This window comes from Tyto alba, unplaced genomic scaffold (genome assembly GCF_018691265.1).
Source record: "Tyto alba isolate M040663 unplaced genomic scaffold, T.alba_DEE_v4.0 Super-Scaffold_45, whole genome shotgun sequence".
Taxonomy (NCBI): domain Eukaryota; kingdom Metazoa; phylum Chordata; class Aves; order Strigiformes; family Tytonidae; genus Tyto; species Tyto alba.
In genome coordinates, this window is record NW_024881321.1 from 35,655,437 (window position 1) to 35,673,028 (window position 17,592).

Here is a 17,592-nt window from a genome sequence, read left to right on the forward strand (position 1 = left end):
GGAGGGAGGGGAAAGGCTCTGGAGCTGGGGAGCACCAGCGGGATGGCCTCAGGGCAGTGAGGCCTTCCCCTAACTGCACGGGCACACAGAGACCTCTCCCCTTCACTCACCGAGAGTTTAATCTCATTTTGATCTGTGAACGAGACTTGGTTTCGGTGGAAGACGTTGGAAGACAGCGGGAGAGCAGAGTGCGGGAGGGGTGGGTTGGTACAGTGGTGGCCCTGGCATGGGCTGCCTGACCTCTTTCAGTGCGAGCCCAGAGGTGACAGCGGGAGCTCAGGGGCAGAAGGGCTGCCTGCCCCCCTTCCTCCCCGGCCGCACGTCTTCTTTCTTGACACGTGACACTTGGCAGCCCTCGTTCTGGGGAGCCATCTGTCAAGACTTTCCCACACCCCCACACAAAATTCCCACCCCTCCTGATCTTTGCTGCTCCTGCATTAACTACTCTTCATGAAAATGTGCTATTAGAACAGGATTCATTGATGTGGCATGCCTTTCTGGGAAAGGTATTAACAATAATGAAGGATAGAAAATGGAAATATGGGTTTGAAAAGTTTATTTTACTTCATGTGAAAGGACAAGCTTCTTTGTGGAAAACAATTGGCCAAATGAAGTAATTCAAAATTGGCATAGGCTACTTGGGGCTCGTCTGTCAAGAATAGGTACCATTTTAATTATCATGATAGAACTAAAGCGATACAATCTCCCTGCTACCTCAACTTCGTAACATGCCTATAGTTATATTTGTATAAATGTGCTTTTTATTGTGATAGGTATTCCCATATGGCAAGGAAAATCATCATTCTGATGTGTCATCTTTATAACAACATAGTTATATCCACCCTCTTAGCCTATTTTGGCTTTTATTTTTAAATTACCTTCTCCTCCTCCAATGGGATTACCTATACCAGTAAAACTTGCAGAGCTGGCCTTGGCATGAAGAAAATTAATTGTTGCTGCCCATACACTCACACAGCTGTGGCAACAACAAGAAGAAACAATACACATGTATATATGCTGACTCTCAAGTAGAGGATGCTGTAATCAAACTCAGGTATGCCTGTTAGATTTTAACACTTCCATATTGAAGAGTAGGCATATTAAGGACTAGAGTATATTCTCCATATACAAGATCTCAGGAAAACTTAGTATTAACAGCTCTCACAGGGAGGAAAGAGAACTACAGCTTTTCCCTTCGGGCAACAAGATTATGCACAAATCCAGAAGCAACTGAAGGCAACAACATCACCCATGGCATTACAGCAATCTGAGACTGACTCCAAATGCAAGGCTTAGGGGGTTGTGGGGAAAGCAACTATGAAGTCGCTAGAAAAATCTGGGGACACAACTACTAAAGTTGATATGATGAATCTGTGAGATGATTAGCAACATATTACAGGAAAAAAAACAAAACAAAACAAAACAAACAAAAAAACCCAACACAACCAAAACCAAACCCAAAACAAAACAAAATGAAGCAAGGTACCTGAAAGAGGAACCTTTCAGCGTTCAAATCCCTTTGTGGATATAGCATGTAGTCTTCTAACAGTCATGTTCAATATATACTTATGTGTTTCCAAGGCTGAACTGAACTGCGTCACTTAAGGTAAAACCAATTTATCCTTTACAAATCTGTCCATCATTGTGAGTATCTGTGTCTCTCTTAAATGCACATAAAGCTGAGTTTTGAGCAAGAGGTTGACTTCTCTGTATGTACAATGGGTAAGATGATACCCAGGCAAAGCCTCCAGGCTCAGCTGCAACACAACTAAAAGCAAGCATCACATAACTATTGAACAGTGAAAAATTTATATAAATGAGTAGTATATTTCATAGTAATAGCAGTGTTCTAAATTGTGTAAGTTAATGGATTTGGCAAATGTTACCTTCTGCCACCAAAGGACAGAGCAAAAGCAGTTTTATGGAAAACCATATAACTGCACAGTATTTACTTTCTTAAGAGTCTCATTATTCCCTATTGAAAAAGAGACCATTTGCTTTAACTTTTTGGATGTTGCTTAAGAGGTGTGCAAGTTTATACATGTTTGTTTGCACTATATATCAGGAGCTTGTTTGAAGAAGTCAGGTGAGCCCCAAAAAACCCTCTTCGCTTCTATTGCAGTATATTCTTATTGGCTGCTCTAAGAAGAGGACAAAATAGAAACCTATTTATTGTTTCCTTGAGATCTGTTTTTTTCACCATTAGCACTCAGCAAAAAGAAAAAAAAAATCTTCCTGTTCATTTTGGATAAAACAAAAATTATGTAGTGAAGCACAGAGCTTGGCAACTGTTATTATAATGAATAAGTATAGAAGTGATAGTGTCTGTACTGCTCTGGTAAAAAGATGAAGAGTTACAGAAGCTGTAAGAAACAGTATTTAATCAGGTGTGGGTATACTTCTCATTTACAGTTTCCTTTCCCTTCTTCTGCCTGTGTGACATCCCTATTTAGTAAACATTGTAGGTAAACCAAAGCATAATGATGCATTTCTGTAACAGATTGTTGTTAATTGTTTGCTGCTATCCTTTCTCTTGAATACAGAAATGTAGAGAAGTGTAGTGACAGGAATGATTATTATAGCTTCAGATGTTGTAATATTTTTAGTTTGTTTGTAGCCTAGAGAAACATGAAAACTAACAAACTAAAATTTATGCCATATAAACCCACATTTTGTCCTGTACTAAGAGAAACATAATATTTGGTGTAAAACATGTTCATTCCACTCACTTTTATGGCAGTAAATAGTACTGCTATAACATCTGCAGGACTGGCCCCCTTTTTATCTTAACACATACACCATTACTGCCTTCTCTATTACCACTATCAATGCTAACTCCTACAATTTAGCTAGGTAAATATTCAAATGAAATTAAGACTTTCTACTTTTTCATTTTTTCATGATGAAAAGTGCTTCCAGATTCCCATTTCAACAACAAAGAAATCTCTGGTCATATTTTATGGGCAGTTTCAATTAAAGCTACTTATTACTTCTGAGTTCTTCCATTCCCTCACTCCATATGAATGCTTAAACCTCCTGTTGCAGCTATGTGCATGGACATGTTAACACAGATATAATATTTATGACATTAAACGGTGATTCCAGTATAGGCTGACAATTATTTGAGTTGAGAGAACGCAATCAAAGGATGTTGCAAGCTCTGCTATTGCCACCTGCTGTCCACGCTCACCTTGGAATGGCTTGGGTAGGCCGGGTTGCACAACAGTTACCAAATGGATGGCAAAGGGCTCAGGCTTACGTGCTGAGTGGGTGCAAAGTCATCAGAAACAAAAATCAAAAATATTGTGAACAAAGATTCAGCAGGAACCTGCAGAAGAAACCACAACATGGTCCATAGTGGTCATTATTTTGGGGTGCCTACCTAGGGACATCTAGCTTAAAGTCCATACCTCACCCTATCTATGTACAGACATTCTGCTCCCAGCAAGCACCAGCTACCAGTGACTGCTGCCATCTACTACTAAGCTCCAAGCTCTTGCCTACCTTGACAGCAGTAGGACATTCTCAGGCCAGGCATTGATGGCTAGCCTTTCTTTGTGTAGCAAAGGGGAAGAAGAGGTTGTAGTAATTATTCCACTAATAAGGAGAATATGTTGTGGTGACAGTGCAGCTAGAAAAGGGTTAAAATGCTGGAACTGAAGGCTGAGATCAAGAGCTGAGGAAGGTGGGGCAAGACTCTGAGAAAGAGGTAGGGGCCAGCAAAGGAGCAACAAGCAATGAATCGAGAAGGATTTTGCCCAGAGCATGAAAGGGAACTCCACTGGGTCATTCCTCCCTCCAGGTAAGAGTGGGACAAGCAGACTTACAAGCAGACAAAGTGACAGGACTGTCAGAACAGGAAGCTCAATAAAAAATGCACAGTACAGTATATGCTTAAAGAAATAGGTGACTTGCAGTTGTTTTTTCTCTATGATGAGCATGTGAACTTTTGCCTCGCACACCTTTTACCTTCTGTAGTTCTGTAAAGGCTCTTTTTTCCTGCCTCATCCCCCTGTTAAGTAACATTGCTGGTGCTGGGCTCAGAGATGGCACTAGCAGTTATGGATTTATACTGTAGATGGTACGGACATGGCAGCCAGCACTATACCAAATGAAGGTACCTTGAGTTAGACACAGAGCAGTACAATGTTTCAGGAGCAGCAGTGTGCTTTGCTCAAAGTTTTTACAGTCAACTTGGCTTATAGCAGTAGCAAGACTGTTCTAGTTGATGTCAAGGTTGTGCATAACAATCTGAACAACTTTGGCGCAGAGGAAGCCCACAGATCACCTTACGTTTTCTTCTGCACATGAATTGAGAATTGGGTCCTGGAAACTTCACCGATTCCACAAACAACTTTTGAGGGTTCTGCAGCACCAGAACTTGCTTCCATCTCTGCTCAAAGGAAACCAGACAACTCGGTAAGAAATGACATTACAACTGTATCTTTCTTTCTCTCTCTTTTGTTGGACACAAGACAAGTTTTTGGTGGAGCCAGAGACACTTGATGGTATGAAAAAAACACCTGCATCGTTCTTTCCCTCCTCTCCTCCAGACATTAGATGAGTGCTGCAGTTACAGGGAATCTACACTCTCTTTATCTTTCCAGTTGGAATCAAAACACAGTAAAAAAAGTAGTGTTCAACAACCCGGTAATTTTTATTTTTCTGGGTTACAACTCATGTAATAACTACACATGATTTGCCATTAAATCTATCTTTTGGGTTGCCATACAGTCAGACAATCAAGGGGTAAAAAGCACTAATTGTGCTGGCTGAATACAGGGCAGATTTTACTGACCCAGTATTGCCTTTAAAATTGTACCAGATACCAGGACGTATAGAAGAGCAACTTTTCAATAAACAAGTTAATAGCTGACAATGAAGTTGTCAGTCATCCAAGTTCCTGCTCCACTACCTGGGTTACTGTTCAGTCTGGGTTACTAAAAGCTTGGGTTGCCTGTCTTGCAGTTTGCAGACAGCACGGCTGTTTTAAGCGATGCTTCTGCAGCTGGAGGGCACAAATCTCTCCTGCTTGGGCTTGATCCAGGTAAAACCAGCAGGTCTGTTTGACCACAGCTTATGTACAATACAAAACAACGGGAAGTGTTGCCTGTCTTCACCCCTTCAAAATACCCATTGACTGAAACATTGACGTTTTACTGCTGCAGTGAGGCCAGAAGCTTTTATGAGTTAGTGATGACACTCTTGCTTGAAATATCTGAGAGTCTAGAGCAGAAATTACAGCTGGTTTGAGCTTTAAGGTTTCAGATTTCTCATTCATATAATCACGTTAGTTTTTCCCGGGTGATGCTGAATTTTGATTTATTGTCTAGATTAAGCAGGTGCTGCAGGACCAGAGGTGAACATCAGCTGGTACATCCATTGGCTCCGGTGTAAGACTAAAAGAAAATATTACAAGAATACTGCTCTGAAATGATGTATCTGAGCTAAAAATAGAAGCTCAGAAACGAATTGCACTCGTAAACCCGGGGTTTGCTCGGCGATGCCTGGTGAGGTGAGGGACGCGAAGAGGTTTGAAACGCTGGGAGCAACGAATGGTAATTCCTATCAGTTTTTAATTGCTGCCCATTAGACGGGCTGGGAAGGCAGCCCCCGAAGCGCCGTGAGGGCCGGGCCGGCTCTCCCTCTCCTCTCCCCTCCCGGGCCCCGCCACACCACGGCCCGGCTCCCCGTCCCGCCGCGGCGGGGCCGCCAGGAGCCCCGAGGCCGCCCCGGTGCGAGGCCGCCGGGGCCGGGGCCCCGGGAGCCGCGGCCGCTCCCTCAGCGCGGCCCGCCCGCGCAGGCCCCGCGCCGCCATTGGCTGCTGCCGCCGCGGCGCGGCGCGGTGCCCCGGCCCGGCCCGGCCCGGCCCGGCCCTTCCCTTCCCCCGGCCCCGCAGCCGCGCCGATGAGCTGTGCGCGCCGCTTCCCTGCGCGCTTGGCGGGGGCCGGCGGGAGCCCCGCGCTGTGGCTAGGTAAGAAGGCGAGCGCGGAGCGGCCGCAGCCCCTCTGCCTTCCTTCCTTCCTTCCCTCCCCTCACCTCCGCCCACGGGAGGATGTGGGGCCGGGGCGCCGCCACCGTGGCTGCGCTGGCTTCGGCCTTGGCCGCGGTCCTCTGGCTGCGGGGCCATGAAGGTATAAACGTCTCTCTGCGGCGGGGCTGTGGCGGGCAGGGGGTGGGGCCCGCCCCTGAGGGGGAGGTGGGGGCGGGTGGGCGCCGCGGAAGCCCGTGGGTGAGTAGCGCCCCCCGCCCCGCGACGGGGAGGTGGGCTCGGCGCCGGCGAGCGGTTTCGGAGCAAAAGCAGAGCGAAAGGGCAGGGGCCGGCCCGGGCACGACGAACCCCCCCCCCGCTCCCCTCTCCGCCTGCAGCGTGGGGGCCGGGGCGCTCACGGGCCTGGCGAAGGGATGGCGGGGGGTGCGTGTGAGCGCCCTCCAACCCCGCCACCGGCCCCGCCGCAGCGCGGGGCCAGGCGCTGCCCGACCCAGCGGGGGCGTCCGGGAGGCGCCGTCCCCTGGTCGTGGCGGCCCGCCGGGGCGAGCCGAGCCCCGGGCCGCCTGCCTGCCTGCCCCCAGGCCTGGGGGACACCCCGGCCCCTGCGGGGGGGGCGCGGGTGCTGGTTGCCCGCGGTGGCGGGGGGTGTGTGGGGGGGGGATGCGCCGAGCGGAGCCCGGGGCTTCCCCGCCGAGCTGCAGCTCTGTGTGTGTGTCTGTGTGTGCGCAGCGATCGTGCTCCACTGCGGCGGGGAGGGAGGGAGGGAGGGAGGGAGGGAGGGAGGGAGGGAGGGGGGGAGGAGGGAAGGGAGGAAGGAGGGAGGCGCACGGTGATGAGCAGGGCCTCCAAGTCCAGCCAGCGCCGTCGTCCTGCCGCTCCCGGAGGAGCCCGGGGCGGGGGAGCGGCCGCGAACGGCTGAGGCTGCTTGAGCGGGGTGGCGGCGCGTCCTGCCCCCGGGGAGGGGGCCGCGGCTACGTGTTTATTTATTTTTTTTTATTTATCAGCATTGTTTCCAGGGGGTGGTGGGAAGGTGGTTTAGTGGTTGTTTTTGGTGTTGTGTTTTTTTTTTTTTTTTTTATCCCCCCCCCCTTTTTTTTTTTTTTTTTTTTTTAATTGCAGGTGCCCGCAACGCAAAGCGGCGCCTGGAAAGTTTTGTTTGCGTCCGTGCGGGCTGCGAGCGGCGGCGCATCATGCGGGGCCCGGGGCCCGGCTCCCCGCCGCTTCCCGCCGCGCCGCGGTTGCCGCGGCCGGGGCTGGCGTAGGCGGCCCCTGGGAGAGCCGAGTGCGGGCACTGAACCCCCCCCTCCCTCCTCCCCGCCGCCCTCCTCCGCCCCCCTCCGTCCCTCCCTCCCTCCTCCCTCCCTCGCTCTCTCCCTCCCTCCCTCCCTCCCTCCCTCTCCCCGGTGCGCGGCCATTGCAGTGACCCCGGCCGGCCAAGGATGATCACGAACACGCGGGGCTTCCTGTGGTCGGACCTGGAGACGCGGGCGCTGCTGGAGATCTGGGGCGAGGCGGACGTGCAGTCGGCGCTGGACGGCAACTTTCGGAACAGCCATGTGTACCGGGACGTGGCCTGCCGCCTGGCCGAGCTGGGCTTCGAGCGCACCCCCGAGCAGTGCCGCATCCGCATCAAGGGCCTCAAGCGCCAGTACTACCAGGCCCGGGACGGGCTGAAGAAGAACGGGCACGCCCGCAAGATATGCAAGTACTACGACGAGATGGACCGGATCCTCAGCTGCCGGGGGGGGCCCGACGGCGCCCCGGAGCCGCTGGCCCCGCCGCCCGACGGCGCCCAGCCGGCGGGGCCGCTGGCCGGGCCGCCCACGCCGGGCACGCCGCGCAACAGCCGTGAGGTGGACGCCGAGCTGGACGAGGACGCCGAGCTGGAGTCCCCCCGCGACAACTTCACCGAGGACTCCGGGGAGTGCTCCTCCTACGCCGACCACCCCATCAAGGTGGAGTGCCCCCCCTTCGCCATCCCCGTGCCGCCGGGAGACGGTGAGTAAGCCGGCGGGCTCCCGGCGCCGGGTGTCCTCCCCTCACCCCGCGGGCAGCGCGGCCCCCCCCGGGCTCTCGCAGCCCAACTGCCGGCGCCTCTCTCCGGCTAGCGCGCTTCTAGTGGCTTCTGCCTTACCCTCCTCCCTCCCTCCCCGTCCTCTGCGCTCCGAAATCCGCCCATACCCTCCCCCCCCCCCCCCCCCCTCCCTGCACCTTGCTCGTCCCCGAGCCCCCCCACCCGCGAACGCCGGGGAGGGGGAGCGGGCTGCCGCGGGAGGGGCGGGAAGTGCTGCAGACCGGCTAAGGGGAGATGCTGGGGGACGGAGAGCGGAGTGAGTTGGTTTTTTGGGTTTGGGTTTTTTTTTTTTTGTTTTGGTTTTTTTTTTTTTGTTTTTTTTTTGTTTTTTATCGGTGTCTATTGATGGGAAACCAATGGAAAACTAGCGCAGAGATTATCAAGACAAAGTGTCAGGTAGCGCAGTACAAGAAAATAGGCATCCTTCTCGCTGGAGGATTTTCCCATTCCCTGCAGACTGTGTGCGGGTTTGCTAATCGGTATTAAAGTGACGATGACGATAATACCTGAAAAATCTGCTTATTGTTGCAGATGGGCCAAAAAGCTAAGGGAGAGCTTTTACATAATTAATTGCTTGAGTTGTTTCAGAAACACCGCTTCTAACTTTAGCGGGCTTGTGGACAGAAACAGCCCTTAGAGAAAGCCTGCCCTTTCCTTGCTCGTTCTTTACTCTCAGCTCCGTGTTTGTGTTGTGGAGGTGGGGGGGACGGGCAGTGTTATTTGTTTGTTTTAAATCTAGATTAATGCCGTGGTTTTAATACAAACATGAACCTGTCTTCAGAAGTTGACATCACTGAGGAATCAGCCAATTGGTTGACGTTTAACCAACCTTCTTTTTACACATAAACCCCATCAAAGAGTTGTTTACACTAATGTTCTTTTGAAATGCAAATCCAGAATGCCAACAGACTGAAACTCAATTTAGATTAATGTAATTACCTGCAATACACAAATGAGGCTATACTGTTTAATGGCCTTCACTTAAACCTTTTTAGAAGATCAAAAAGACTCCTATTGTTGAAGTTTAGTACTACAACGATTAAAAGATGCCTATTCATGATTTTCGTGTTACCTTTATACCTTTGTAGAAGCTTGTGGTTTTGCTTTGGTGCTCTGAAATAAAAATACCTGAAATAATTACAATTCACATTGAAAAACTATAACAACTTCGTGATGCACTAGGTGCACATCTCATAGGGAAATTCTTTGCTGTTTTCTTCTTAGAAAATTATTTTTCTTTAGAAAAATAATTGTCTCTCTTCTTGTTTTAGGCTTTAAAGAAATCAATGCTCCAACTATTACCCCGCCTCTCAATCAGCCCAAAAGATCAAAAAAACGCCATGCAAATTTAACGTTGGATAAAATGATGGAAAAATTCCTGCAGCAGAGTGTGGATACAGAAGAGAAATTTTATAGATATGAAGAGCAGAGGCTCAAAATTGAGGACAAGCGTCGGGAAGCTGAGCATGCTCGAGAGCTCCAGATGTTACAGATGTTGGGACAGATGTTGGCAGGAATTTCTTCTACGGTATCACAAAGGTCACAATCTATACCAGCGAGTCCACCTCAGAGAGCGAACCATCGTTCGTATGGGGATAACTTTAATTATAATGCTATGACAGCAGCACTTTCTCCACCGATAGGTACTTCCTTCTATAGCATAAATAAAAGCTAGGGTTTTTTTAAACTTCTGTGTGAAAGCACTGGGAGTAAGTAGCTTTTGAAAATAAAAGCTAATTGGAATTATTAAATATTGTGGTGAAGGTGTCTGTCTGATGTAAAATTAAATTAAAATGTCATTTCTACCATTGTACCGATTTTTTTAATAGAGATATATTAGTTATAACAAATTTTAATGAGCAAATACACACCTTTCGAACCGTATAAATATTGGGGACTTCTTTCCACATTCACGTCTCTGTAAAATGGAGTTAGGAGAAGTTTTATATATAAAAGGCAAGTAGCACATTTGCTGAAAGCTATCTGGAAGCATTAGGTACCTTGTAGCGGAAATTCTGCTGCTGCTGAAGTTAACAGGCCTAACACAGTATACGAAGACAAGTCTGTGCATATATTTTTTCAGGGTTGAGAAAAGAGTGGAGTTTTGCCTACAGTAAAGTAAGTCAAATGTTAAAATTCAGCTTTTTAAAAATAAATTTCTTTAAATCAAAATTCTGAATCTTATATTTTAATCAAACATCATATTAATATAGTAGGTGTCATAGAAGGTGAAAATATTGGCATCTATTTTCTTCTACACCAGTTAATTTATAAATTCTTTGGGCATCTGAATTTATTTTAAAGAAAAAAGGCAAAGCATTTGGTATTTATGCACAGACTTTTCCTTCTGTACCTTATGTGTGGGCCAGAAGCCGATAATCGGATTCTAGCATTCATTAACAGACTTCTCGGGATCTGTGGCTCCGTGTCATTTATCTTTATCATAGTCTCTTTGTACATGGAGGTAGGCTCCGTGGGCAGGAGGAAAACAGGGCTACTCTATCAGTGCTGAAACCAGAGTCAGCTTGGGGCTCGGTGGTAATAGCCTGCTGCGTGGAAACGAAACAAGCTTCGTTCTGTTTTAATTCTGATTTTCACACTGCTCGGAAGAAAAAAAGTGTGGTTTGAAAAGAAACAAAACCACCCAGCTTCAGTGTTGAATAATAATCCAGCGTGCCAGATCCGAAAGGGCATTCTCTGATTCCTGAGAGGATCTTGGAGCCTTTTCAGTTCTACGCTACGTACTGTGTTTGCCTTTAAAATGCACGGGGGACTGGATGGTTAGGCCTCTTGAGGGTTTAGGCTGGCTGATGTAGTCGTGTCTCTTCTTGACTGGATAGTTGGTCTGTAGCGTTCCTTGATGACAGCAGACTTTCCTAGATAAATTATGGCATACGTATGGATTTTGTGTTTTAAATCCTGTTTTCACTTTTCAATTGAAAGGAAACCTGAAGTGCTTTAGAAAATCCCTTAGGAAATCATTTGACCTTCTAGACTGGGATGGTGGTACCTGCAAGGCCTTGCCATTACTTCTGAAAAGTGTTTCACTGAGTTTCATTGTCTGTAAAGACTTGAAACTAGAGTTCATTTTTTCTCGCTGGATTTTGCCATATAGGTATGCAATCGTATTCCACTGTGCAAAAATACATTATATATACTTAACTGTAGCAAGAGCAATTTGGGATTCTAATCTTTGAATTGGTGAAGATGTAACAAAGCATTCATAATGTGAAAACGATGCTTCAGGCAGCACATCTTCTAAGGAATTAAGATTTCACTTGTTTATAGCTAAATATGCCTTAGTGTTTCTGTAGGTAAGTGGGGCTCTGTTAAGAACTGCTTTTTCTGTAATTCACTGTTTTCTCACTATTTATTGTGCAATCACTTCATATTTACATATAAACAAAAAACAGCAACAAAGAAACAGAGGACCTTCTTAATAACATGGCACTTCAGGGGTTACAAGCTATATGATAAGTCTGTTTCTTGCGTGGTTGAAAACCAGTTAGTGTATGAAGTGTGATTTAAAGAAAATAATTTGCTGTATTTCCAGAGGAGATGAGCGTTTTGTTCTCCTCTGGGTCACTGCAATGCTATTTTGGCCATAATCCAAAACATGGTGTTTTGGTTTGTTTGGGCTTTTTTTTTTTTTTACCTCAATAGGAATGGGGTGCCTGTATTATAGAAGGATTTTAAAAGCAAAAGATCAGCCAGGAGTGTTTATCATTATTGAACACTAAAGCATTTTATTACTGAGGATTAGCACGTCTGGTTTACATTTAGATTCTGTGGAAGATGGAGAAAAAGATGCTTTCTGCTGATAGTGCACAGATGTGTTTTCTTGTTCATTACATTTTTTTCCCATTATTATGTCCAAAATTTCTGGAACAGTTTTTCCTCTTTTTTTTTTTTTTTTTTTTTTTTTTTCCTCCTTCCCCCCTCTAGATTTTGGAGTTGGGGGTAAGTTTACTAAGTTTTATACAGCTGAAAATAGGGAATATCATAGGAGTTATTCTTTATGTAATTATGCATTACTATATAGCAGTTCCTTGAAAGCCTTTTAGAAGATCTGTAAAAAAGAAAGCATAGGTATGGTCTAGTGGACTAATATTAATGTTCACATAAACAGTTCTTCTGAACAGAATTGTACAGTTAATGAGGAGCTTTGTTGAAATAGAAGAACTTACTCTTTTAGTGTATTTACTGCAATTTATAGTTAGCATCGTTGATAGAGGTACTGATCTTCAAATTTGTTGCATGTTAGGTAAATGGTTTAATTCTGTAGTTGTAATTGTTGAAATACTTTTTTTCTTCTGAATTTCTGTAGTCTTTTGGAACAGTAATTTGAATATATAGCCTTCCAAGTGTGCAGTTGTTTTAATATGTAGCTTAACATGTAGCTTTGCATCAGAGATCTGTAGTTGTATTATAGCTAAAAATTATCTTTGTGTGTTACTTGTAATGTTTGCATCTGGTACTTTGGATTAGAGTTTTGCAGAAGGACTTTCATTATGCTTTGTAGTCACCTGCCAAATTAAAAAAGCAGTGAGCTAAGCCCTGATTCTGCTAAGAGGTGGAAGTCTTTGAGGGGAAGTGAAAAATAAGGTAGGGTGTATGTTTAAAACGTGGTTTTAGTTGCTCCGTGCTTGCTCTGTGTCTGGATATGTTTAGTCCTTAGTAAGTGTACCTATTTCAGTTGGGCTTAATTATGGAAGTGATTTCAGGCTGAACTAAGAAGATATTTCTAGTTACAAAATGTTCATATAACTATTCTGGGCTGTTGTTTCTTTCTGTACCTGAACCCTAAGTTAGGACTGTGAGCAGTCACTGGGAATATTCTCTGCATCAGACCCTAAATTAACTTTATAAATAATCACCTTCCCTAGTTACTCACGGTTTTAAAGGCCTGTAAGTGATGAAGCATTTGGTTTTCAGAAGTATGTCACTTTGTATATCTTTGAGTGATTTTATGAGTGTTTATGAGTGCTTGAAAGAAATACTGGTGGTAGTTTAAGAAAGAACATACTTTGATGTAACATTTATTTTCTTCTTTTCAGTTATAGAGAGATCTTTTTCACTGCACAGAACACATTCTCTAAAGGATATGGAGAATATTTTCCAACTGGTGCGCAATGTTATCCCTCCTCTAACAGGGAAAAGGCATAAAGGTCAAGATGGACGTATAGGCATTGTTGGAGGATGTCAAGAGTAAGTTAAACAGAAATTTGATTTTTGTTTCTGAGAGAGTTTGAAGATGTCATAAGTACTCGTAGGAGCCATTCAAACTCAAAGAACATGTTTCCCTGCACTTGTGTTGCAAAATTTTGGTAGTGAATGTGGTTGAAACTTAGAATGCTGCTTGTGTCTGTGGCTATCTTCTCTGTCTTTTTTGACCACCAAACTCTCTCTGCTCTCAACATTACTCTTTTACTATTGCATGGTGAAGTTACAGAATAAGTAGAATAGAGTAAGACAATGGCACGTCTGATTTTTTTTTAATATATATTTTGGTATCTTGGGAACTGGGTCTCTTAAATCAGGAATAGTACATTTTCTTACTGTGTGCTTTTTATTTTGATAAATTGTGGTGTTTACAAGATTCTGTCAATACCTTGGTTTATGTTCTGGAGTAATAGAAATAGCATGTTTCAGGGATAAAAAGAGATATAGCATGAATCAGTTAAATGCTGTACTGACCTAGAAATAAAACAAGCTCTATTCTTTCCTTGGCCATGTTCAGTAACCTCCACAATACTTTGAATGAGCCACTACACCTTCCTGTTTTTCATTTTCCTTTTTTGAAAGAGATGGCATCTTGTAAAAGAGGTCTGCTGTTGGACATCTGCTGTTAATAAACATTCTATAAAGAGCAAAAAGGTGATGTCTTAAAGCTGCATTGATTAGCCAGGAGTTAGTTTTCCTGTTGGTCTAATGGGATTAGGCTCTTACCTCTTGGCAGAAGTAGACACTACTGGAGGGTGATTCTGTCTGTATTTAGGGCAACTGGAATCACAGTTGAGGCACTTCAGGTTAACCGTCTAAAACCAGATGGGCTTGGTCCAGGTCACAGATCCCAGATTTAGCTTGCAGACAGTGCTCAACTCTTGTTTTGTTTGTCTCTAAACTTTTAAATCTGTTGTTGGAGAAGAGTTTGCTTTTATATAGCATGATCTTTATAAATATTTCTATGAAAGGGTTAGGTGGCTAAGGTGAAATCCTGTGCCTTTGAAATCAAAGCAACATTTGAGATTGGCTTCAATATAGCAAGATTTTATCTGTCTTTTGCAGGAAACAAGAGAAAGGTTTTGTTTTTTTTTAATTTGCTCTTGAATTTGGGACTTCATTATGGCAGGCATATTTCTAGATTATTTAATCTCATGACTGTGTTTCCTAACCTAAATTGTATTTCATCCTAGATACACTGGAGCACCGTATTTTGCTGCAATTACAGCTCTCAAAGTGGTACGTGTTCTTCTATACCAATCCAAAATTAACTTTTCATCATTTACATTGGCTAAGTGCCATTTTTTAAAAGCATTCGTCCTCTGCTGCCCGTGAAATTTTAGTTCTAAAACATCCTCTATATAACAAAAGAAATCCTTAGTCCTGGATTTGTAGAAATACTTTGTAAATATGTGTCATTTGCTATGTTTTATGTAAATACTTTCTCTGAATAAGGTCAGGTGAGACATATGTGAAAAAATTGAAAACTTCTGAGGGAGAACTGTTTTATCAGAGACTTGGATAGGAAATTTCAAAACTTGATGAAATATATTCTCCGAAAGTGGACAATAAAATAACTATAAACGTTAATCTAAGGTTGTTTTCAATGCTGCAGTCAGTTCTTCAGAAATTTTTCCTGGACCTGACAAGTGTGTTGAATGAAACAACTTTAGGTTCTTAAAATTCTTATGTGCTGTAAGTCTAAAGATTGTTGGTTGAATTTAATGTAATTTTTAATAGCATATTTTATTTACGTTATAATCTTTAGCAGTAGTATTTTCTAAGCTTTTTTTTCCTAGAAGTGTGAACTTCCTTATTTTAGTGACATGTTAGCTGGCTAAAAATATATTTACTGCAGACTACATAAGTACAGTGGTGATTATTCAAATGTAAACAAATCATGCTTACATAATACATAGAGTTTTCCATACTCTCTCTATAGTGTGTCAGTACTTTCAGTTTGTTGTATATGGTTTTTCTTTTCGAAGATTTGTTTCAATAAGTAGGTAACCATTTCAGGTATTTCCGCCCCCACTTCCCACTCCCACCTCCTCCTCCCCCAGGATACAGTCCCTCAAGGATTTAAAACTGAAACTATATTATTTAACGTTCTTCTATAACATGCTAAGGCCACTCAGCTTTCTGTTCACTATGTGCAAATAAAACCGCATACTAGGAGGGTGCCCTATTGAAGTCACTTGGTCTCGTATCATTGCATCTCTGCACATAAAGAGTCATAGGATCAAATCTGCATTGCTTAGTAGCCTGACATGTTAAGTGTATAGAAGTAAAGCAGAGGAAATGCTTTCTTAACTTTGGGAAATTTCAATATTCAAGACAGATACAAGATCAGGCTTTCTGGTCACTGCTTACATAATTTTTATGTCTATGTCTTATTTTTTTGAGTTTATAACAGAAGCTTGAGGTTAAACTCTTCAGCTTTAATGTTTATCTTAACGGGTGTTGTTTAAATTGTGCCAGCCTTTATCTGGTGTGGATTTGGCGCATTGAATAAAAATGGTAGGACTGGAAATGTACTCATAAATTGCCATAGCTATATTTTACAAGCATATTACAGTATTATTTTTCTTCTCAAATGTAGCTTGTCCTGTTCGACTGTGTTCTTTTGCCTTTCTTCTTATTGTACATGTGACGTTTTAGTCTTTACTCGTGTGCAAATGAGAAACATTTCTCAAGTGAGTAGAGGTTCATTATCTGTGTTTTCAGTTATCCTATTGGTGAGAAGCAGAAAAAAATTATATTGGAAGTTAGATACAAAACAGTTTCTCTAAAACATTGCATGGTTGTCTAAACCAAAATAGAAAAAATAATTAAGCTTGCTTTAACTACTGAGAAGTAAGAATAAAGGTGAATTATTCACGGAGTAAACTTTAGAATGATGACGTTATTATTAAGTACAAATTTGATAATTCTGTTTGCAAATTTTCTTTTTTAGGGTGCAGATTTATCCCATGTGTTTTGTACCAAAGATGCAGCAACAGTAATCAAATCATATAGTCCAGAGCTGATTGTTCATCCAGTTCTGTAAGTGACTTATCTTTTGTTTAAATGAGTAAGTCAGGATTACTAGTTTGAACATTTCAGTCTGACAGTTGATTAGTTTGCTTTATTTCATTTTCTGAGTTACAAGATGGGTGAGGTGGAGATTACAAAAACTGCTGGGTTTGTCCTTTCATTACTAACAGTTAGATATTTAATATAGAACAATCAGTTGTGATTTTTGTTTTTTTACTAGGAAAGTAGAATTTTTTAAAAAAGCAAAGATCTTGCTTTCTGCTACTTGCTGACATGTGTTCTGTGATTGTAATGCATTTAACTGTGAACAGCAGCAAAATCCAGAACTAAGAATCACTACAAGTCAGCATTTTAGAATCTGTATTTGAAAGGCAAATAGAGTATGTTCTCTTGCTTCTTCAGTCCTAACAGTATTTAACAGTAGTGTATCTTTTTTCCTCTTACTGCTGTGTATATAGTCATTTACGCAAAATGACTGGGCAAGAGAGACGCTGATTCTTACTTTTCTTCATAAGTGTATATTGCATTAGATACACAGCTATTCCTGGGAATAAATGAATGTTCTAAAATGATCTAAAATACAGGGCTTATTAACAAGAAGATGAAAAGTTTAAAAAGCAACTGCCCTAATTGGGAAAATCAGTTGTGTGCTTCCCTGAGTTTGTGTTCTGAAATATGTTACTGATTGGTGAATGTTTACAGGATAAATTGCTTCAATTAAGTGTTATGATGGTTTAAAGTGAGCACTGCAAATGAGAATTAAGATGTGTTCCTTAGGTGTATGTCCCTGAGCTTGGCTTGCACCAGTGTCTGTTGGTGTACATAGCAAAGCTGTGATTAAGCTAGAAAAAGCATAATTTAATACCGTGTTTGTCAGATATTGCTGTCAGGAAGGATTTATGACAGTAGAAGTATTTTGGTGTCTGAGAAGAAGAATATGATCTCCCTTATGGGGACTGCTGTGGTTGGAAGCCATACATTTATTACATACTAAAGGTGGGTTTCATTCCTATCAGTGTAGAGAGAGTTGCTTAGAAAGAAGTCAGATATCAAGGGTTGTGGTGGTGTTTTGTTTTTTTCAAAGATGAAAGAAACCCGTGACTTTGTGGATTTTAGAAAGGGGAAAAATGAAAGCAAGGGAAAGATACAATGGTAGGGTTTTTACCAGTTCAACTGCATTAGCCTCTAAAATGCAAAAGGCACGTCTTCAGTTGATGTTCTGTCTGATATCGTATGATAACAAATGAGATGGAGAATCTTAATGGCA

At 43.4% G+C, this 17,592-nt stretch overlaps 1 protein-coding gene and 1 long non-coding RNA gene across 11 annotated transcripts in view; one reads left to right on the top strand and one right to left on the bottom strand.

The window, feature by feature from the left end:
- Positions 1-541: 541 nt before the first annotated feature.
- LOC116962638 lies at positions 542-6,145 on the bottom strand. Its single transcript, XR_004407691.2, has 2 exons — positions 6,040-6,145; positions 542-4,393 (listed from the first exon to the last, which is right to left on the bottom strand). It is a non-coding gene; the product is annotated as an uncharacterized LOC116962638 (long non-coding RNA).
- Positions 5,489-17,592, top strand: part of NAXD (NAD(P)HX dehydratase) — a 54,253-nt gene continuing 42,149 nt past the window's right edge. For 3 of the 10 annotated variants that reach the window (XR_006166792.1, XM_042806103.1, XM_042806104.1), the window contains exons 1-5: positions 7,112-7,990; positions 9,338-9,709; positions 13,124-13,274; positions 14,483-14,528; positions 16,246-16,334. Coding sequence is in view for 9 of the 10 variants with exons in the window: in XM_042806103.1 (XP_042662037.1) it covers positions 7,432-7,990; positions 9,338-9,709; positions 13,124-13,274; positions 14,483-14,528; positions 16,246-16,334 (1,217 nt within the window). In the remaining variant the exon portion in view is untranslated. The other 7 variants (XM_042806101.1, XM_032997085.2, XM_042806100.1 and 4 more) reach the window with 7 other exon arrangements.